At 35.9% G+C, this 24,011-nt stretch overlaps 3 protein-coding genes across 5 annotated transcripts in view; 1 reads left to right on the top strand and 2 right to left on the bottom strand.

Moving 5' to 3' along the window:
- The window catches only part of LOC137623230 (translation elongation factor 2-like), a 42,688-nt gene extending 36,995 nt beyond the window's left edge, over window positions 1-5,693 (bottom strand). The window contains exon 1 of the mRNA XM_068353962.1: window positions 5,309-5,693. Coding sequence (XP_068210063.1) covers window positions 5,309-5,311 — 3 coding nt within the window. The 5' untranslated portion in view covers window positions 5,312-5,693. The remainder of the gene's footprint in view (window positions 1-5,308) is intronic.
- A 4,318-nt stretch (window positions 5,694-10,011) lies between these two features.
- On the bottom strand, window positions 10,012-17,875 carry LOC137623231 (translation elongation factor 2-like). Its single transcript, XM_068353965.1, has 9 exons — window positions 17,758-17,875; window positions 15,761-15,972; window positions 14,710-14,903; window positions 13,844-13,980; window positions 13,472-13,665; window positions 13,079-13,214; window positions 12,152-12,804; window positions 11,274-11,373; window positions 10,012-10,937 (listed from the first exon to the last, which is right to left on the bottom strand). The coding sequence occupies exons 1-9, from the start codon at window positions 17,758-17,760 to the stop codon at window positions 10,026-10,028; spliced, it is 2,541 nt and encodes an 846-aa protein (XP_068210066.1). The 5' UTR covers window positions 17,761-17,875; the 3' UTR covers window positions 10,012-10,025.
- Dph5 (diphthine methyl ester synthase) overlaps window positions 14,885-24,011 on the top strand; it is a 135,128-nt gene continuing 126,001 nt past the window's right edge. Inside the window, exon 1 of one of the 3 annotated variants that reach the window (XM_068353967.1) lies at window positions 14,885-14,927. The gene's annotated coding sequence lies outside the window, so the exon portion shown is untranslated. Of the gene's footprint in view, window positions 14,928-21,501; window positions 21,565-21,976; window positions 21,996-24,011 lie in introns of those variants that run through there. The other 2 variants (XM_068353966.1, XM_068353968.1) reach the window with 2 other exon arrangements.

The raw sequence follows: 24,011 nt of genomic DNA, 5'->3' as shown, positions 1-24,011 counted from the left end.
TAGCATGCTTTATTATTATTATTATTATTATTATTATTATTATTATTATTATTATTATTACTAGCCAAGCTACAACCCTAGTTGGAAAAGCAAGATGCTATAAGCCCAAGGGCTCCAGTAGGGAAAAATAGCCCAGTGAAAAAAGAAAATAAAAAAATAAATAAATGGTGAGAACAAATTAACAATCATTCTAAAAACGGTAACAACGTCAAAACAGATATGTCATATATAAACTATAAAAAGACTGATGTCAGCCTGTTCATCATAAAAATATTTGCGGCAACTTTGAATTTTTGAAGTTCTACTGATTCAACTACCCGATTAGGAAGATCAATCCACAACTTGGTCACAGCTGGAATAAAACTTCTAGAATATTGTGCAGTATTGAGCCTCATGATGGAGAAGGCCTGGCTACTAGAATGAACTGTCTGCCTAGTACGAACAGGATAGAATTGTCCAGGGAGATCTGAATGTAAAGGATGGTCAGAATTATGAAAATTCTTATGCAACATGCATAATGAACTAATTGAACGACGGTGCCAAAGATTAATATCTAGATCAGGAATAAGAAATTTAATAGACCGTAAGTTTCTGTCCAACAAATTAAGATGAGAATCAGCAGCTGAACACCAAACAGGAGAACAATACTCAAAACAAGGTAAATTGAAAGAATTAAAACACTTCTTGAGAATAGATTGATCACCGAATATCTTGAAAGACTTTCTCAATAAGCCAATTTTTTTGCGCAATGGAAAAAGACACAGACCTAATGTGTTTCTCAAAAGTAAATTTGCTGTCGAGAATCACACCTAAAATTTTAAGTCATACAAAGTTAAAGAAACATTATCAATACTGAGATCCGGATGTCCTTGACCTACTTACAATCATACTTCGAGTTTTGTTAGGATTCAACTTCATACCCCATAATTTGCACCATGCACTAATTCTAGCTAAATCTCTATTAAGGGATTCACCAACCCTAGATCTACATTCAGGGGATGGAATTGATGCAAAGAGAGTAGCATCATCTGCATATGCAACAAGCTTGTTTTCTAGGCCACACCACGTGTCATGAGTATATAGTAGGAAAAGTAATGGGCCAAGAACACTACCGTGTGTGGAACACCAGATATCACATTCCTGTACTCACTATGGTGCCCATCAACACAACAACTCTCTGCGATCTATTACTTAAAAAATCAATAATAATGCTAAGAAACGACCCACCCACTCCCAATTGTTTGAGGGGCTTCATGATTAACACGGTCAATGGCAGCACTAAAATCAAGGCCAATCATATGAACTTCCTGACCACAATCAAGGGATTTCTGTACAGCATTGGAGATTGTAAAAAGGGCATCACATGCTCCCAGGACTTTACGAAAACCAAATTGCAAACTAGGGAGTATATGATTACCTTCAGCAAACCTATTAAGACGTTCTGCCAGAAGACATTCAAAAACTTTAGATAATATGGGAGTTATGGAAATTGGGCGGTAATCAGTGGTACTTGAGCTACCACAAACACATTTACATAGAGGAGTAACATTACCAATTCTCCAACTAGTGCTAAAAGCTCCTCTTCTTGCTAACTTGTGCAAAATAACGGATAACTTTGGAGCTAAGAAATCTGCTGTCTTTATAAAAAACAAAGGAAAAATACCATTTGGGTCTACACCTCCATAAGCATCAAGGTCCATCAACAGAGCTTTAATTTCACGAGATCGAAAAAGCTAAACTAGTTTAGCCTCAGGAAAACAGGAATGAGGAAGTTCAAGTTTTTCATTACTCTGGTTATTGTCAAATGAGCCAAATGGGTTGCCTTTTCCTTTAGACAGTGAGTGACTGAGCCATCTGGTTTAAGTAAAGGAGGAACTGTTGCATCTACACCAAAGAGTGCACATTTAAGGGTAGACCACCATTTATGTTCCTGAGTTGTACCAGAAAGGGTTTCTTTTATGGTTAAATTGTACTCCTTTTCAGTTGAGGCATAAACTTTCTGTGCAAAAGCTCTAAGCTGAGTATAGTTATTCAAGGTCAAATCTGATCTCTTACCCTTCCAAAGATGATAGGCCTCCTGCTTCTCCAAATAAGCACGTCTACAATCATCATTGAACCACTGTTTGTCCTTCACTCGGTACCTTAGCACACGAGAAGGGATAAGTCTATCAATTATGTTGACTAGATTCTCATTCAAAGTGACAACAGGATCAACACTACTATATAATTGTGACCAATTCAAGCACAAAAGATCATGCAAAATCCTATTCCAGTTTGCTTGAAATTTCATATAAATTTTACAAGAGTATGTTACATCAGGGACAGGCTGCTCAGTCTTCACTACTAATGAAATTTTGCATTACTTCCTTGAAAACTTTTGACAATCAATGTCTGTCTTTGTCTTCTTTTTATGGTATCCCAAGTATCATATGATATCCATGGTTTTCCCCTTGTACCTGCATGTCCCAAAACTTCACTACCAACTGACTGATATATGTTTTTAATATCACACAATTCTTCCTTAATTTTGTGTTCTTCGTCTCTTAAAGTCTCCAAGACTGCAAATTGATTCCTACATGTAATTGCAAAGGTTTCTCTGTGCTCCTCTAGAAGCTCAGTTGTATCAAACCTAGGTATTCTTTTAACATTTCTGTTGGGTGGTTTCAGTTTTGATTTCAGTGTGGCAATGAAGAGCTGGTAATCGCTATCAATATCTGCACCTCTATAGCTTCTTACATTTCTCAGAGTCCTTCTCCTCTCTTTATTAATGTTTGTCTAGTATTCGTATGGTGGCAGATTAATCCTCGCCTGGGACAGTGAGTTTAAGCTGTTTACCAGGGAGGCCACTGCTGTGTTTGGGCACCACAGTAGGGGTTTTGGCTTCCTGGCTGACGTTCTGGTGAGTATCTTCAAGGGAATCATTGTTGGTGCATAGCAGACTATGATACTCATCCTGCATTCTTTTGATTTAGGCTTTACGAGTAACAATCTACTATTTACAGCTCTCCATTCCATTAATGTCTTTTCTGCTCTTGGTGTCATCATCATTCCTACCCCTTCTCTTCCAACTCCATCTGTTCTTCTTGAGTGTATATATATATATATATATATATATATATATATATATATATATATATATATATATATATATATATATATATATATATATATATAGTCTGGTCTAAAATTTCTATACTAATCCCTTTACAACGTGTTTCACTTAAGGCTAAGATATCCAAACTATATTTCACAAATTCATTCTCCACTTGCTGTAACTTCCCAATATGATTCATGGTTCTAACGTTTCAATTACCAATTTTCAATTTTTCTTTAGTATTTATAAACCGGGAGATTCTTAGCACCCAGCTACACCCGGGACTAGGGGCCATTCAGTCATTTCTGCTTTCCATAGACTGACTAAATTCATAGAGGATTGATTAGCTAAATTCATCAAAGGATAGCCAGTTCCTTGTGATGTGCAGTGCCTGTCTAACTAAGGCAAGTGACCCCTGCTGTTCTATACTAATTTCAGTAAGATCATCTGGCAGGCATCAGGAGTATAAGCCGAAAAGACATCTTGTTTGTCACCTTAAACCCAATCCATCACCCTACTGCCAGTGACTTCATCGAGTTTTAGGGGGCCATTTCCTCTACACCCAAAATTCTTGTTACTTCCCCAGGTTGGTCATCCGCTTATATAATTGTTGGCAAACATGGATTGCTAAGACATACTGCATGCTTCATCTGACCATCTGAGCACTTTCCACTGTCTCCTAAGAACTACTCTAACCACTCTAGATTATAAATTATAACAGCTAGGATGATTTCTAAAAATAGGTTGCATCAAATGCAATGGTTCAACTATTTTTCATGGTGTAAAGTAGCTAAACTTTAGGCATCCTAAACATCCTCGGATTAAACAATCAAATGTTTAAGGTTTATCAGCTATGAGAATAACCACTATGCTTCAATATGTCAGCTTGAATATTTCTATTTACCTCCGTCAAGGAGGTTATGAAATCGAGTTGGTTTATTTGTTTGTCTGTGTACCTGTCTATGGACAAGATTACGTCAAAACTACTGGACGAATTTTGACGAAATTTTCACCACATATAGCTCTTAGGTCATGGACAATCCAATTGAATTTTGGAGATGATCCGCATCAAGATCCCACTTTTGGATCAACATTGCGCTTTTCACGATCTACAGTTCAGCACATGAAAGGGGGATGTGCTGTCCATAGAATTTAGTTAAATGTTACAGTAGTCTCCTGGTTAGTTTAGTGGTAACGTATAGTGGGAGATCGATCCTCACCCGGGACCGTGAGTTCAAGCTGTTTACTGGGTAGGCCACTGTTGTGTTTAGGCACCACAGTGCGGGGTTGGGCTTGTCCGGCTGATGTTCTGGTGAGCATCTTTCTGATGAAACTTGAACTGAAACCAGACACCTCTAACCTTTAGATTAATCCATGGTCAGTGTATGAAAAAAGAAGTGTTTCGTCCGTAGACTTGAGTAAAATGTTGGCAATATTCATTGGTGGATTTCTGAAATCTCTGTTTGCTCTTATTAATGCTATCCAAGCGGCTCAACAATAAGAACACGCACCTGGATGTAATTAAATTTGGCTAATCCTTCCAGCAATTATAACAACTATAGAACAATTGAACACACCCTTTTGCTTTCATATATAAACCGTCACTCTCCACTGTAATCCTCACTTTTACTTTACATCCTGAAGAGGGTCAATGTTTATTGACCGAAATATAGTGTGATTTATTCATATTTCCTGTGTTTCTTTTATGGGCCTTTTTGAAAAAACATGTTAAACTGTTCGATTGCAGTTATAAATAAGACATATACATATATATATATATATATATATATATATATATATATATATATATATATATATATATATATATATATATATATAATGTATATTTATATATATATATATATATATATATATATATATATATATATATATATATATATATAAATATATATATACATTGTGTGTATATATATATATATATATATATATATATATATATATATATATATATATATATATATATATATATGTATATATGAATATATATATATACATTGTGTGTATATATATATATATATATATATATATATATATATATATATATATATATATAAATATATATAAACTCTCTCTCTCTCTCTCTCTCTCTCTCTCTCTCTCTCTCTCTCTCTCTCTCTCTCTCTCTCTCTCACATAAAACTTTGTTATTAATATCCTACATTCTACAAGCATACTAGCTGAAGTTGTCACTTACCATTTAAGACGTTCCGAAAGCGTTCTGGTGGCAATATAAGCTATAAGAAGCTGTGGAAACACAGAGAGAGAGAGAGAGAGAGAGAGAGAGAGAGAGAGAGAGAGAGAGGGGAGAAAGCACTTCACACTCGATGAAACGGGAGAGAAGAATCAGAACTATAGTTATCAGTTTCCCGACTGCAACATAGTGCTTGCGCAATGATGGGCAATTTTTAGTTGAAATATTGTAATACCTATAACATACATATCGTAAACGTAGTAACTATACGTATTGTTCGAGGATATTTGCGAGTAAACCAAATTGTTACGAAACTTGAATCGTGGTTATCCTGTTGTAGGATGCTATATGGCATCTCGGATTCTCGGGTGAGTAACTGAGTTGCCAAGGTCCTACACAATAGGAAACTGAATGTCTCCCTTGCTTGCTTCGGTACGGTAGTACTTCTTAACTATTTCATCCTGTTTATATTTTATTTTTATATCTATTTTGTTTGTTTGTGTATTTATTTGGAACAAGGTTTGCTCGTTGAAGTAGCAGTTTATTCATATTGCGACCAAGTTTTAATAGAAAAAATATACAGTATATCACAAGCATAATATTTAAAATTTGATATATCTTTTAAAAACGAGTTAGAATGTCAACTTCCAATACGAACTTTAAAATGCCACTGACATCCTAAACAACGTCTCCAAAACCTCGGAGAGCAATGATGTTCAGTCAGTAAGAACACGAAAGTATCCTTTGGGTCCTTTTTGAAAACCTCTTGGTTTGTACTTTCTTACGACGCTGAGGAAATGGATACGAAATGGGAAAATGTCCAAACTTGCGATACAATATTGTTCGTTTTTACCTTTTTTGGTAATTTTTTTTTTTTTTTTTTTTTTTTTTTTTTTTTTTTTTTTAACTGTCCTTTCATTATATCTAACTATTGTCAAATAAGAGACGAAAATGATTACTATGAATGAAGGTATATTCAATTTCATTTGGAACAAGTGAAAAAAAAAAGCTAAAATAATAATCTTGGTAGCCAAGAAAACCCTAACCATAGAATGTACAAACTAGAAAGTGTGATCCATAATTTTTTTCCTTAAAGTTATTGACATTATAGCACAATCTGACAGATAGTTAAAGATTACCAGATAATGAACAGATTTTTGTTAATAATCCGTAATTTGGAAATCCTTTATCCCAGATAATCTATTAACATGGTATGGTTGAAAGTACTTAATTTTAACAGATTACGATAATTTTGTAGAGCATATTTTTCTAAGTTACTATGTCAGACGCATAATTCCGCAACTTAGTAACAATTTAGCAAAATTAAGTTAGTTTAAGTAATAGATATTAAAACAATAAATATATATATATGGAAAAAATATAGTCTAATGTTTAGACACTCTTCCTGTGACATTGGATACTTTTTGACAAAATTTGGTATCCATTTTGGGATACATTTTGAATTTACCCACTGATACTTGCCATCCTCATTGCGAGCTTCAGAGAGTCGTTCTTTGATATCGTTAAAACTGGGACATTCAGTAATTAAATGCCTAACAGTCAGAGGAATCAAACAAGCATCACAAAATGGTTGGGACCGGCCAATTCCAAGATGGCAGAGAGCAGTTTCTCACCTCGGCATATTTCCATAGAGATGTAGCATTTTTTTATTTCCTTCATCCTATTCTGGTCAAAAGAATGCCAGTAATGTTGCCAAAGATCATCAAGAGACTTTGATTTGAGGCAAAAAGTCATTAAATGGAGGAAAGTTGTCGATCTTCCAGGAAGAAACTTGTCTGCCTCTTCGTTTCCTGACCCCCACATGTCACGTGAGTTGGAACCCAGCAGAACTTCAACTTTATCTGTAGTGTTACAAATATAAGACCATAACTTGAAATCACCCGTACTATCCCTGTGTCGATACGATTGATATACTATATGTATTATGTAGCAATTATCTTCAACTGTTTTGAACGTTCAGTTCTGATAACTTTGTTATGGCACTTATAATTTGGTCTAGCTTTAATTGGGAGCCATTGTATTTCAGTCAGTGCAAGGTTATAAAATTCTTTGGTTGGGGCACCTTTTATCAATCTGGTTCCTGTGTTAATCGTGTTTTGTAACTTTTTTGTAAGTTGTACTTTGGGATGGCTGTAATAGAGTTTCAGTAATCAATTCTGATTACAACATAGTTAATCACAAGTTTCTTAAAATAACATTCAATCAGATAATTATTTACAAAAGTAATGTTTCCTAGGTGATATTCATTAATGTTTAGCCTACAATATTATTTATTTGACCAGTGAAAGACAAATAGCAGTCCAATAATACACATAGACCACTGATATTATTATTATTATTATTATTATTATTATTATTATTATTATTATTATTATTATTATTATTGAGTTAAAAGTAATGGCTGCATCGGCAGAGTTTATTTTCTTATCCAATTTTTCTATTTTCCGGATAATTCTCTTCTCTAGAGCGCTGCAATTAGCCAGCAGACTTGAAAAATTCATCAGTCGGGTGAATGACAAAATCGGGAAGACTTTTCAAGTATATTCTCACAAAATACAAGTAAAACTTTTGGTACAAAATAGTAAAAACTACGACGCGTTTCGAGGATAAGTCCTTCCTCTTCTTTAGGTAGAGAGTGAGGTGGATGCTGCAGTCGGGTGGTATTTATACCCAGGATCAGGATTACAAGGGAAAGGGCTGGAATTTTCATTGGTTTTCATTGGTTGATCGGAGCTGATATGGTATGGTGCCTGGTGTACGATGATCTCGGCCGGGAATACCATTCTGTGACGTCATCGGGGGACCTGAGTTTTGATTGGCTGAGGCACGCTCTGAGCCAGCCAGGCTGCTCTCCCGCTCAGAAAAGTGTCCCACGTGGCTGAGATCATTTCCTACTTCGGCGTCAAAATTCGGGTTTCTTGATGCATCAATACGACGGCTTGATGGTAACAAAAACATCTCTTGGGTCGTATCTCGCTGTATCAGTAGAGCTTCTAGGATGCGTAGACGTCGACCATCTGGGGCGCTACCAATAATCTTGGTGTTACTGACAATATCAGCTCGACAAATAGGGGTGTTATGTCTTTGTAGGGCATGATTCTTTATAGCCCCTTGCTGTACGTGGCAAGAAATTCTCTTGGAAAGACGCATAGTTTGACGCCGAAGTAGGAAATGATCTCAGCCACGTGGGACACTTTTCTGAGTGGGAGAGCAGCCTGGCTGGCTCAGAGCGCGCCTCAGCCAATCAAAACTCAGGTCCCCCGATGACGTCACAGAATGGTATTCCCGGCCGAGATCATCGTACACCAGGCACCATACCATATCAGCTCCGATCAACCAATGAAAACCAATGAAAATTCCAGCCCTTTCCCTTGTAATCCTGATCCTGGGTATAAATACCACCCGACTGCAGCATCCACCTGCAGCATTGAGATGTGTGCCAGTTTTATATATATATATATATATATATATATATATATATATATATATATATATATATATATATATTATATATATATATATATATATATATATATATATATATATATATATATATATATATATATATATATATATATATTATATATATATATATATATATATATATATATATATATATATATATATATATATATATATATAAACCATGCATTTCGAATATGAAGAGTTATGCATGATAAACATAGACATGAAAAATTACCAATTATGGGTAATATTTAAATAAATTGGAGTTTGGGCTATATAGTTAACACTGGAGCCTATGATGCCATTCAGTGCCAAAATACAATTTAGGGAAAACCTTGCATTTATACTTTAAAGTAAATAATAGAAAAGTTTAGAAAACAAATTGGAAGGAGGAAAGCAGGAATGGAGGTGGAGTAGAAGCTAATAAAACAAGTTTAGCTTGTCACTGTTATGTGAGGACTCAGATAGGAAACTATCAGAGAATATTTAAGCCCATGGCTGCAAAATGTTATGTAGGCCAAGTTGACTAAGGTAAGAGTGAGGGGTAAGTTTGCATAACGTATGCAGTATTCTAGGAAAAATAGACGTGATGGAAAATTTTGTGTGTAGCGAGTCCGACTTTGTTGTCAATGTGTGTGTATATGCTAATGGAAATGTTAGTATAGAATTTATCTACAGTAACCTACCAAGTACAAATGAGATGACACGCCTCTCTTGTGGATCATAGCAAGAAAGAAGGTTTATGCTAGTGTTCTTTAAACTCAATATAAAAACTTCAGTGATTGCAAGTGTTCTGAAAATTTCTCAATATTGTCATTGAAAAGTCTAAGAATGAATTTTCCTTCTCCAATACATTACGGTGTAGAATAGATGATATATCTATTTTTAGACAAGTTTTAATCACACCTTATGGAAAGCCGTTAGTCGCCAGCACTTCCAAATCACCAACTTGCATACAAAAAGAATGAATGATTAAAAAATGGACATTGACAGGTGTAACCACAGAAATAGTTTTACAGAAAGATTTGAAACGAATCTTTCTATTCAAACCATGCTAGAAATAGGGGAAGACAAATCAAGTATACCCTAGTTACCTGCATTATTCTTTGTCATTTCTCTTCTGACTACAAAAAACCATTATTCAATTTGTGCAATAATAAAATGCACAAGAAATTGAATGTTTTGTAAAGAGTAAATAAAACTAAAGAATAAAATCCTTTTTATTGTTGTATCCTTAACCTTTATCTAAGTAATTACTTAGATTAGGTAGTTCCAGCTTCATTCCTTTCCTTTTCCTTGTTTCCATAACAATAGTGAAAGGATGAATAGTACAACAAGCGCCTGACTGCATAGGATTACCGGGTAGTTCCTGCCAATGATCAAACGTGCACTGGGGGAAGGCTTTGCCACCAGTTGCTCCTCGCAGATCGCTATTCAATCCAAATGATTCATTGACAGGTAAATAAGCTTTTATTGTATGCATCGTAGTATCGGCTAGTGGGCATGCCTCGACTATAACACTTCGTCGCCTACTGAGTACATTATATACACCACCAATTACTTCCACTGGACACTGGACCTCACAGAGAAATACAGGCTCTTGTAAGCGAGGTTCGGCTGTTAAAACACTGGCAAACATGGCACGTCTAGTGGCTAAGATCATCTGACCACTACCCCTGTGCATAGGGTCAGAGTGCAGAACAGCATCCTGAAGGTTAAATCGCACACCACGCATCCTTTCGCCACACAGGACACCCTCTTTAGTTGCCCATTGAAACCCAGCTGCACAGTGATCTTTAACTAAATGCAAAGCTTGCACTCCCTTTGTAACATCAATTAGTAGGTTTGCCCCATCTGAGTCTGGTCCAAATGTCCATATCTTCTTGGCCTCTAAGGCCTCAAAATCATAGGTTTCCCTCAGATATGATGTTCTGGTCTTAAGGTCAGTGAGGGGACTCATAGTTCCAGCCTCAATGTCTTCTGATAGACCCTTAGGTAGCGGACAGGCTGTCATGTAAAGTTTGTTGAGCTTGTTCGCAGACTTTGATAGACAGGTCATGGATGATTCATTAACCACGGTTTCTCTGTAGGACACCAATGGCTCTGACTTCTTCAGAGGAATACACGCATGATCGTCTTCCAGGTCCTGTTATGAAGTATTTGGAAAATTACATTATTATATATTACAAATTTCTAGTGAAAAAATTAAAATGGTGATTATTTTAGGGTCAGTTTAACCTCAGAACATCAGTACCAAGTAAAATAGGTAGAATTTAACTCAAGTAGAAGGAGAGGTTAATAAAAATTTATATTAAAATCCTGTAGTACATAATCTGAATACCATTAACCACAAAATGCAACTTAATCAAGGAGTTGCTTAAAATTTATTTACTTGTATTGAATTAAAAGTTCAGATAACAAAAGACATTGGAAAATAGTTCCGAGTATCAATTTTGATACATTGAAAAAATTCCTATAGTACCTTCAGACAGACATCAAGATGGAGTTCACCTGCTCCTGCAACAATGTGTTCACCAGACTCCTCCATATAACACTGCACCATTGGGTCAGACTTTGACAACCTGTGGCGGAATATGCAGCATTTTAGTAGATGATATGATTCCTACTGTGTTTGCCTGTTTATTGCATCGTGATTATTAGTTCAAGAAGACTACTTAATCTCATTATTGTACTGTCATAGGACCTGCCCAAAAGGGGAGTTCATAGATATGATGTGACATTTGCAGCAATTTCTAATATTGAAGTTGGACGTCTAAGTGTAGAGAGGTCAAGGCAATTGATAAAATCTTTACTACTTTGTATACTCTGCCGCACAAGGCATGCTAAAGCTAGGACCTATTTGCAAAATATACTGTAGACGACATACTGTCAGTAAATGCAAGGTGGTTTTCTTATTGTATATTGTGCATCTGCCCTATGCAAATATACTCTTTAATTTTTCATTTTGTTAAGTGGCTATGATACAAATTCCTTGTATGAATTTCATACACTGTTCCTAATTCTCAGTAGGAACACTATATACATTTTCTTTATGTTGTTGATACATATTTTTATATTTTTTGTTAGTTGACAATAAATAATGTTTGCAATTAAACTATGATGTAAATCGTATTTTGACACTATTTTTACTGCTTATTTGTTGCCAACCTTCAGAGGAATAGGTTTCATTTCAGAATTTTTATTTTGTCTAACTTTTCCATGCTCTTCAAGTGTTATTAGACTCCTAATTTTTTCTTTATAAATAGTGACAAGATATATCATAGCTGAAAAATCTTAATTTTTACCAGATCACCTCTTGTATTAGTGGACTCTTTAGGAGCATGAAATTTTTTTTCTTACCTTTTAAGCCCTTCAACCAATTTTGGTAAGTCAGACGGGTTGCATGGTTCCACTGCCACTCGTACTACTGGAGATACACTGAACTTCATAACTTTCAAGTTATGGGCATCTTTACTTGTGGTGATTGTGCCGGATTTCACTAAATATTGGTCAATACCCACCAGGCCACATATGTTCCCACTAGGAACAGAATCTATTGATTCCACATAGCGTCCCATCATCAACACTGTTCTCTGGATAGTTTTTTCATAGAGATCTCCCTTGGCTCCAGGAACATAATTTGGGCCAAGTATTCTGACCTTCTGGGAGGATTCGACTCTGCCAGAGAAAACCCGGCCAAATGCATAGAAGCGTCCTTTGTCATTGGTCGGCACCATCTTTGATACGTACATCATCAGGGGACCCTCAACATCACAGTTTCTGATAGCAGCACAGCAGACATCATCTGTCGGCCCTTCGTACAATATATCAGCTCGATACCTTTGAGCCGTAATGGGTGACGGCAAATGGATTGTTATCATATTGAACAGTGTGTCACCGGCTGGTAACCAGGTTCTCATCACTAGCTTCAGTAAATCTTTCCCTGTAACATCCTTGTACCTTGTTGGAAGCTTGATTTTCAAGGTGTCTAATAGCTTTTGAGTTTCATCTGTCTGTCAAAGAATAATTGAGGGGGTTAGAATGGTCTTATAGTATTCAGTAAAAGATATTTTACACCACAAATTTCCTCTGATTTTAAATTTTTAGTATAGTTAGTCAGAGTGAAGGCAGAAAGAGTGAAATTTGTTTCAGGAGTTGGAAGAAAATTGTAATACATGATAATGAGTATGCAAAGACTGAATTGTTTGATAGCAATTTCTGTTCTCTTAATATCGTTTCATCATGACAGCAATAGTACTTTTATTAGTAATTTAGATTCTAACAAACCTTGAAGTTCATGATGGCATCAAACAACTTGTAAATAGGTTCTAGCACATACACCGTGAAGGAACGTTCATTGTTACGTGTTTTGAATTTTGACCATTTCTTTGTCTTTTTGTTGAAATAATTTTCACCCCATAACCTGCGAATTAACATTTTCAGTTAATAATTTAGTTGCAATTACTAGATATTTATTTCATCATGAAATGCAGAAAGTACAATATGGCGAATAGTTTACAGAGAATAAAACCAGCCTTGTCAGGCTGGGAGGAACGTAGAGAAAAGAGGTCCCCTTTTCTGTTTCATTTGTTTGATGTCGGCTACCCCTTAAAATTTGGGTATGTGCCTTGGTATATGTATGTATGTAAAACAAGAAACATCAATTGGCACTTGACTCACTTCATCATGAGCTTCTCTGCTGGGATATTGAAGCGAGAAGAGTAGATGTCAGCAAACTCCTTGAGGGAGAAAGCCCATCCATGTAGACCTGAACCAAAGCCCACGGAACCGGCACTTGCGTCGACGAAGATATCTCCCATCACTTCTTCCTCAGCATAAGTTGCAATGAGTGAATTGATGCTCCCTATAGTTCTCTGCGAATGGGTTCAGATAAATATATTCAACCTAAATGCTTCGTGCAGTATATTGGTTTTTTTTTTTTACAACACAATATAAGCTCATTATGGAGTGCTAAATATGATCAATTTTTTAGAAATTGCCCATTCCTGTTAATCAAGGAAAAATTTTAAAACTGTAGTCACTGTTTCTAACCTGAAATGATTGGTACAGTTCCTCTGGTTCTAGTTGTAGTTCCAGCAGTGCTCTGTCCATTTTGTTCATAAATAGAATTGGCTTGACTCTTTCCTTCAATGCTTGTCTTAGAACAGTCTCCGTCTGAACACACACACCTGTAGTGGCAAAGTCTCTTAAGAAACTAAAGAGGGGTGCTATCAATAATATAGGCCTTTCATGGTCTTTGATATTTTAGATTCATAAAGTTTGTACAGCTTACTGAAATAATAATGCATATAGGGATCATCCAAAAATTAGTTACGTGGAAACTAATAGCTGAAAAGACCAATATGTACCTTCTTCCAGAAAGAACAACGAAAGGCTACCATTAGATAGAAAAATTGAAGAATAAAAATATCTGCAAAGTTTTGGAAATCGTTTCATCTGAAGAGAAAATGAAAGTATTAATGTTTAAGAAGATGGAATAATTGTTACGTTTCTTCTTTACAGAAAAATTCTATGTTCTGGATAATTTAGTTTTGCAGTTACTAATCGTGAAACTTTGAGGGTAGCAAAAGTCAGTGCAGGACATGGTTTTAAATAGGCTTGAAGCATATTTTTCTCTAATGAAATAACTAGAGTAATTATGATTAAAAATGGAAATTATATATAGGTTGTTACACAGTTAAAATTCTTAGGAGCAGATAATAAATTGATTCCCCAGAATGAAAATCGAGAACAAAAGTGAGACTTCGTGTAAAACCTTGTTACATTTAGTCCTAAGATGATAAAAGATATCTTGTGTGTAAACTTGCAAAAACACACATGTAGTGGGCATGTGTATGTTCAAAATAGATTTCCCTAATCTCATGTATCATCCTCAATATCACCATCATACCACTAACCTGAAACGCAGTCAACAACAACGAGAGCGCCATCTGTTACACGGAGTGCGGCTGTGACTTCTGATGAGAAGTCCACATGCCCAGGAGAATCAATGAGGTTGATCAGGAATCCATTTTCACCTTCTTCTCTCTGGTCCTTGTTGGTTATGAGAGTAACATCTTCATCTTTGTGCTTGAAATACAGTGAAATGGCTCTGTGGAAAACCATAAAGTGATTTGTAAGACTTGTGTTTAGGCATAGGTTGTTTCTTTAGAGGTTGTAAGAAAATCGTATGGTGTTGACACAATATGTTTTCAGACCTTTGAGTAGGGCTACTGTTATGGCACACTATGGAAAGTATGTTAAGTAAATCCTCTACTGGAACGGGAGCTGTTTAAGGTCAGACCTACCAGAAACATACCCCATTGTGACTTGGAGAAGCAATTTAGGCAAAATACCACTCTGAACAGCAGCTGCCTTATGTGTAATATTTTTCAAATTCAAGAACTCTTCAAGTGTCACGTGGGTTTCGTCCACCTTGAGTTAGCGCTCATGTCAAGTGGTGGATGACCCAAAGTGACTGGCATTTACTGCATTGTCATTCTCTGTCTATCTTCACATGCATATAAATGATTGATTAGGTGTACTTATTAGTCATTCTTCTTTTGTAAATCAATAACAAGATAACCCATCCTTTAACATCGTAGGTAGAACTTGTATGGATCATGTTTTAAAGGAAGCTGGTGTTTTGGCTTGGTTATGAGGCTATCATGGATGTTGTTTCTGGGGTTGACCAGCATCCAGTACCTGATGTTTCAATTTTTGACCCAAGAAAATTCTTTTATGGCAGTATCTTAAATATCAAGAAATTTTGTTTCATATGATAAAATCGACAAGGACGGCATATGTATTTAAGCGATTTACATACCTATCTCCTGATGATGGGGTCAGTTCGACTCTGTAGTCTCCAAAAGTTGAGGTATTTAATACTTATAATAGTGTAAACTTCTGGGAAAATATACTCTAGAAGGCTCTTTTTGTCTCTTGCAAAGAATATTCAACTGTACTTACGTTGACTTGATTGTGATGCATCTGTCGGCCTCGTCTTTTCGGCTGTCCATATATCTCTCCCCGGATCGAGACTCCGCAATGATGCCAGCTTTCGTGATAAGAGTGTCTGTCAATGAGGACTTCCCATGGTCAACGTGTGCTATCACGGAGATGTTGCGGATGTTATTCTTCTTCTCCATCAATTGTTGGATCTCCTGAACTGTGAAGTTCACCTGATTGTTTAATTGAAGACCGGATAAAAAAAGTTATGTGGATGAATTATGATTTGGAAGGCAGTAGATAGCTTGAATGCAATAGAAATTGACGAAAAGTCACCGACCTGATGCCTCTTCCCAAAATACCTTTCACTCTTAACCATTCCTGCCATATTTTTTTTTCACCATCTGCAAACACCAAACATACTCTCCTACCTTATCCACCACCTTACACACCCACATGTAATTTGTCCATCTTCAGAAAGTTCAAAGTGAAGCGGGCATCGAGTAAAATGAAAAATGGTAAAGCACCAGGTCCATCAGAGTTTCCACTGGAAATGGCCAAGATACTAGCTACAGAGGGGGAAGAATTGATGCTGGATTTATTAAGAGTAATATGGGAAGAGGAAATAATGCTTAAAGTCTAGGAGGAGAGTTTAAAGGTATCTATATTTGAGCAGAAAGGGGATGTCATGGATTGTGGTAACTACAAGGGAATTAAACTAAAAGAGCATGGTTTGAAAGGGTTTGAGAGGTTACCAGATGAAAGATTGGAAAACGGCAATATGGATTCGCGAGGGGGGAGAAGATAGAGTGAAGCCAGAGGCTCTTCTGTGCTTTTGTAGATCTAGAGAAGGCTTATGATAGAATATTAAGAGAAATTGTGTTTTGATGCTTGAAGAAGAGGAAATTGCCGAAGTTGGTTACCCTAGTAGAGATAATTTGCAAAAGAACAACGACAAAAGTAATAACAGTTGTTGGGGAAACAGATACCTTTGAAGTTAGTGTTAGATTACGTCAGGGATCAGCATTAAGCCCATTTCTATTCGTGGTGAGTCTTACAGAGAAGGACTGTAGAGAGACAAGAGACTTTGCATTAGGGTGGTTTGAACGTATATGATAATGAGAGCTATGGTAAGCAGTAAGGAAGGTAAGGATAGGATAGCCATGCATGAAAATAGAAGCTGTTACAAAACAGGTGGAACAATTGAAATATAAGCATCTTGGGGGGAGGTAGCATTAGTGGGGTGTGATATGAAATTCCAATCAAGCTAAAAGTCAAGATCTATAGCACAGTAATAAGACCAGTGTTAATGTATGGATCGGAAACGTGGGCTTTATGATGAAAAGAGGAACCAAAGCTTAGGAGAAGAGTGATGAGAATGCTGAAGTCGATTGTGGGAATATCACTGTTTGATAGTTTGGAAAATGATGAAATAAGAAATAGCTCAGTGAGGAAAGGAAACAAGGAAAAATGGAAAATTTTAAGAGCAATAACATTGAAATAAATATTTCCTAAATAAACTATAAAAGCTTTAACAAAACAGTAGTAAGAGAAATTAGATAGAATAGTGTGCCCGAGGGTACCCTCATGCCAGAAAACTCTAACCCAAGACAGTGGAAGGCCATGGTACAGAGGCTATCGAGTATCTTATATTTGGTTAAAGAAGTGGTGATGTTGACGAGGAATGCAGATAGAGGGTACAATGAAAATATTCTAAAATTCATAACTCATGAGAACAGATGGATCATTCTCATGACGTGGTAGGATAATGTGGAGCGAATTGAAAAATTTATAAACTATGAGTTGAAGTCTCTCTCTCTCTCTCTCTCTCTCTCTCTCTCTCTCTCTCTCTCTCTCTCTCTCTCTCTCTGATTCTAAATAATTTCCATACTAAAAGTAAGGTTGGGCATTGTTTTTTAGTCGGAATAAGACAAAAATAACAATGGATATTCACAGTGAGATGTATACATTGGTACATGTAAACATGTGTGCATTTAACACGTCACTGTCCAACTTACCATTTTCTTAAGCTTCGTATGCGCTCTATGAAGATGAAAGTCTTGAAAACTTCAGACAAGGGACGTTTGATTCACAAGCTGAGGGAAGTAACGATTAGTTTAGTCTCTCTCTCTCTCTCTCGCTGCCTTTATAGCAGGCCTGAGTAGAGTCAGCACGTGGCATAGTTTAGGGCTTGCACAATGCCGTGTAATATCTTTAACTAAGAATTCACGCAAAAATATTTACTATATTGAGTGCTGAACCAGTTTGTTAGCACAAACATCTGTGCCATTTAATCAGTAAAAGGAGACATACCTCCAGTGCAATATATGTTTCCCTTAAATTAAAACACGTTGTGTAATCATGTAACCAGAGACCAGACCATCAAAACATGTGCGCAATCACTATTTGGCAACTCTAGCATACGCTGTCACAGTGCAATAATAACCAAAATATATTTATGCAGAATTTCAATGTTTATCATCAAAATATCTAGTTCTTTTGACTTGAATAATTCTCTCTCTCTCTCTCTCTCTCTCTCTCTCTCTCTCTCTCTCTCTCTCTCTCTCTCTCTCTCTCTCTCTCTCTCTCTCTCTCTCTCTCTCTCTCACAAAAAATTTAAGCCATTTGTGTATGCCAACAGTGTGTTAACTCTAATAAACATTGCACGGAATTTTATGAGAGAAATTTTCTCCTTATGGAAAACCAACTTAAACGGATAAATTAACAAAATGCCGTTTTATATACACACACACACACACACACACACACACACACACACACACATATATATATATATATATATATATATATATATATATATATATATATATATATATATATATATATATATATATGTATATAGGCTACACATCGTATATTTGTGAGATCCTCAGTTCCTAAATGTATATAATGTAAGCTTTGGCATACATGTATGCATAGATAATTATTTCAACATGATTATCCCAAACAAAGCTATAGCATACAATCCCCTTATTGATTACACCGTAGTTTTGTAGAATTCAGATTTTTTATATATTTGCCTCCCAATTGTCTGTTGCCATAATTCTTTCTTCTGTTGGAATGATAGTGGCTGTATATTAAAGGGTAAATTATGATCACTGCTATATATTAAAGAGTGCAATACACAGGTGACACTCTCTAATGTGTACTGTACTTTGACAGATATTTTGTGATTGCGTGAAAAACAAAACTATATTGTGAAATATTGTTTTCCCGAGATTTATATGGTCCCTTATTTATCAGTTGAGTGAGACTTTCTATAAAGAAAACAAAGAATGCTGTAGTATTATGGCAAAAATATAGTATCGTGTTGTGATACATGTTGCATCGGTTTTAGTTCAATGATAATGTCTTCTTATGGCATAAGAAAGGAGTAAGTTGGCTAGGGCATCAGCCACCCAATGAGATACAATCGCTGGAGAGGTATGTTCTGGTTACGGCACATTTCCCTTTGCATACACATACACTGAATAGTCCGGCCTATTCTTTGTACATTCTCTTCTGACCTCATACGCCTAACATCATTGCAATTACCCAATAATTCTTCTTCGCTCAAGGAGTTAACTACTGTACTGTAGTTGTTAAGTGGCTACTTAAGGGTAGAAGAGACTTTAGCTATGGTAAGCAGCTCTTCTAGGAGAAGGACACTCCAAAATAAAGCCATTGTTCTTTAGTCTTGGGTCGCGTCATAGCCTCTGTACGATGGCATCCACTGTCTTGGATTAAAGGTACTCTCGGGCATGCTCTTCTATTGTTTTTGTCTTCCTCATTTTTTGAAGTTTTATAGTTTATGAAAGATATAATTTAATGTTCTTATTGTTCTTAAAATATTTTATTTTGATTGCTTATCACTGCTCTTCCAGTTTATTTCCTTGTTTCCTTTCCTCATTGATGTTTTTTTTTTTTCCAATTGGAGCCCTTGGGCTTATAGTATTTTGCTTTTCCAACTAGTATTATAACTTAGCTTATAATAATAATAATAATAATAATAATAATAATAATAATAATAATAATAATAATAATAATAATAATCGGATGTTGGCATCGGATCAATTGCACAATTTGTGTTCTTTGTCCTCTTGGTCATCTTAGTGACTTGATCTTTTGTTATATTCAATTTCAGTAATCAATTTATGTATCTGGCACGACACCAATCTGTTATGGAATATCTGTAAAAATCACAATTATATTCTCTTTTATAAAAGAAAGCCAATTATAGAGTAAATATTTCCCCATACTCTACCTTATATTCCTTAATCACATCGCATTATTTAATAGCTTTGGTTGAAACTGTCCAAAACTTGCATACAGGAAATGCTTAAAGTCTTACTTCAACGTAAATAGATTTATCAACTCTTTCAACACGGCAGGACATGAACTGTTTTCTGGCGGCTTATTTCATTGAATTGATATGTATATCGGTTAATTGGGCGTTCTTATTCTTATTTAATGTAGTATTCAATACGTAAAAGCCATTAAACGTTCTTATCGTTGCGTGAATTATAGATTACAATATATGAAATTTAAGTTTGTTAACATTTCGTAATCAAGTTATTGCCAAAGTAATTACAGAAGTTGAAACAAACTTAATGTAATATTCAAAACTTATATGATATCAAGCATTATTATCATTGTGTTAATTATAAATTACAATATATAAAATTTAAGTTTGTTAACATTTCGTAATCAAGTTATTACCAAAGTAATTATAGAAGAAATTGAAACAAACTTAATGTAATATTCAAAACTTATATGATATCAAGCATTATTATCGTTGTGTTAATTATAAATTACAATATATAAAATTTAAGGTTGTTAACATTTCGTAATCAAGTTATTACCAAAGTATTTACAGAAGAAGTTGAAACAAACTTAATGTAATATTCAAAACCTATATGATATCAAGCATTATTATCGTTATGTTAATTATAAATTACAATATATAAAATTTAAGGTTGTTAACATTTCGTAATCAAGTTATTACCAAAGTATTTACAGAAGAAGTTGAATAAAACAAATAGCTCCCTTTTATTAGAATTCCAGCAAGCCAGGTTGCCAGTTTGGCCTTTTTTCGGCCAAAAAAAACTCAAATTTGACCTTTTGTATTTAAATAGGTTGGCCTTTAGTAATATGAAAAAAGCCGAGCCTTAAATACTATATTTTTGACCTTTTTCTATTAATGGGTTGACCTTTTAAAGCCTCTGTTGATTAGAAATTGACCTTTTCTCATTTAGAAAACCTGGCAACCATGTAGCAAGCGTCTGTTTGTTGTGAATATTGAGAAGCTAGCAAATATCGAAATATTTTATTGGATTTTACCAGACTGTAAATTGGATTCTTTGCTTACAACAATTTGACATTGAGATGTGATAAGAATGATTTAGTATGTATATTAAACGTAAAACAGCTAGAATCTTGTTCAGAATTAATTATAATTTAATTAAATAAGTCTGTGTTCGCTACCGTTTTGTCTGCTTAAACACCTAGATGGAGTAAACCATGGTTGCCATTCGTACGATAATTATAGTACGTGTACGATTATTTTGGGTCCGGTACGATGTACGATACATACCTAAGGTATAAACAATGTAGGTGTGAGTGTGGGTTTAATTAAACAATTATACTAAAATCTTTTGAAATAAGTCAATCATGTAGCACCCTAATAATTATATTGAAACTGTGTACGATAATTTTGGTTGAAAAACGACAATTTTAAGGCTCATGTACGATAATTCAGTCGAAATCATCTGGCAACCCTGGAGTAAACGCTCCAGTTTATGACTTATTTGCTGCCTTTCCTCATAGTAAGCATTATTTCCCACTCTTTCATGCATGTTTTTATTTAAGAAAATAAAACCTTACAATGTGTGACACGTATTAATCTGTATTTTTCAGAAATAAGGAGGCACTTTATTAACAATTTAATGTTGTATCGAATTAGATCTTTGATTAAACAATGATTTAACAGGTGTAAAGCATTGATATACCTTAGTGACAGTTCATCATTAACTATTATTGAACCCTGGAACTGCCATCTAAACTGCTCGTTATCTATTTTGTTTTCGTTCGAACATAAAATGCATCTTGAATTTGAATTCTTCAACGATAATTCACTTATGAAATTTAATTTTAGTGACCTGTCCAAGGGGGTTCTGGTTGTGGTTTGTGACCTGGGAAAGGGGGCTCCCCCCCCCCTGCTAGGGGTTGTGAATCAGGAACCACTAGGTTAGGTTAGGTGGGTTTGTTAGGTTCTACACCCTATTCAAACTCAAATATCTTCAATAGTCACGTTTTGTCCTGTTTTCAGCCTCTTAATGAACCATATATTCTTTCCAACCGGTTGTTTTGTGCTTATATTGTATTACTGATTATTATTATTGCTGCAAATCACTGATTTATGACCTTTCCATACCTTAAAAGCTCCAGTTTCCCACTGAGGTCCCCCATAATTGTCTTTATACAAGGGGGTCTAAAAACCCATTAACGGGTGGTTTGACCTAATAACCATAGTCAACAATACATAGAACATAGGATAGTGAGTATGGAAAATATATGGTTCATGTATTTGGCTAGGGGTTGTATGTATGATAGTGGTCACTTGTATGTATTACCATGCCCAACTTAGAATACGGCAGTGTAAGAGGGGTCGCAGGGGGCGTTACCCCCCAGTTACGTAAGTAAGTAAGGACACGACTTGTAGGTTAGGTGAGGGGGGAATGCTTAGGTTAATTGATGTCTATCTTTTAATGAACACATGAGGAACTGGCCACTGATATACAAAGGCTCCTTGGCTAGAAATTAAAGTACTGTATCATATATTTACCCTGTAAAGAAACTTGTGATTAACTATGCTTATACCAGGGTTGACTACTGTAACTAACTATTATAATCTACCCAAAGTGCAGCTTAAAAAATAAAAAAACGCAGGGGAGCAAGGTTGCTAAAAGGTCCTCATTGTTTATTTCCACAAACTTGTTGATAATATATAGCCTTTAACAATTACAGTTATGTTCTTACACTCGTAATTGCTTTCGCACGGGCCATCAGCCATCTGGTATTGACATAGTATTGGTTTGTAAAAAGGTGTGAGGGTGCTCATCCCTTGCATTAACATTCTTGGAGGCACCGACCACAGGTGATAAAATTTCAGTCAGTTGAAAGGACTTCCACCCTACCAAGTTCTGAGTGGTCTTTGGATCCTCAGGCAGAGAGCATGATAATGAGTTTATGGGGTTTGCTAACTTCCCTCAAATGGAAACTTCTGGTGTACTGCTTGCCAGTACCATATCCATAGGCAGTGTTCCAGGATGCCTTCCAACACCCGTGTGATGACATGGACGTTCATGCATTCCCCTCCCCCTATTTTGCTTCATGGGGAAAGTCCTCAACAGAATGAGATCCTCGGACAACTTGTTCATGATCTTAGCTCCATTACTGTTGTAGGTTTGGAGGTTATCCTTCATATCCTCTCTCAGAAAGAAATTTTACAACCATTGCCAAAACAGGTGTCAGGATACCACAGGAGGTCTTCGACCTTAGAATACCAAGAACAGTGGATCATCTTCTGTGGTTTGTGTCGTGGGAGGCCCCGTCTCTCCATTTGGAGCAACTATATCCTTGAGGAAAAACTCTGCTTACTGTCAGCTAAAAGCTATGCTCATATTGAGTTTTAAGGAAACCGTCCCCTAGTTGGAAGTGAGATTAAGAGCCAGTTAATCTGGCATTAGACTCTGATCTGACCTCAAAAACTGTCTTTTTGCATATCTTGTCCTCTGCTAAGATAGTGAGCAAGCTGCTTGGTCTCTTCTAGAATATCACCCGTTCAGGTGTATGGAGGCAGGTTTTGTTTCCTCTTTGTCCCTGATTTTGCTTAGACTCAGAATTCAGCAGTTCCCATTGCTAGGTTCACTTCAAGGTTTCGAGACTTTGGGAGTTAACTGATGATCCTGATTGGGTTTTTTGTGTCCTGTGAGACTGCTAAGGTGCTATCTCAAATGTACATGAGGAGCTCGTCCCCAAACAAAACATCTGTTCATTAGTACTGAGAGGGTCAAAAAGAAGGTGTCCAAGAACATGATCTCTTGGATTAGATAAGTCATTGACTGAGCTGTCAAGCCTTCTCAAGGGAGAACATGACTGAGCTCATGTTGCCAGGGTTATGGTGTGTCCCTGTCATTTAGAAAGAACCTTTCTGTGACACAGGTGTTTCAAGCGGCCATCTGGAAGCATCAAACCACCTTCACAACCCATT

This window comes from Palaemon carinicauda, chromosome 30 (assembly GCF_036898095.1).
Source record: "Palaemon carinicauda isolate YSFRI2023 chromosome 30, ASM3689809v2, whole genome shotgun sequence".
In the NCBI taxonomy this organism is placed as follows: domain Eukaryota; kingdom Metazoa; phylum Arthropoda; class Malacostraca; order Decapoda; family Palaemonidae; genus Palaemon; species Palaemon carinicauda.
The sequence above is the reverse complement of the archived record's forward strand: the minus strand, read 5'-3'. Positions and strand labels throughout refer to the sequence as shown.

What these genes read in the sequence shown, in the direction of transcription:
- LOC137623231 (XM_068353965.1), bottom strand. An exon ending in TGCATCACAATCAAGTCAAC is followed by an intron (nt 14,904 to 15,760) that starts GTAAGTACAGTT and finishes GGTTTTCCACAG; the next exon opens with AGCCATTTCACTGTATTTCA. An exon ending in GCAGAGAAGCTCATGATGAA is followed by an intron (nt 13,215 to 13,471) that starts GTGAGTCAAGTG and finishes GTTAATTCGCAG; the next exon opens with GTTATGGGGTGAAAATTATT.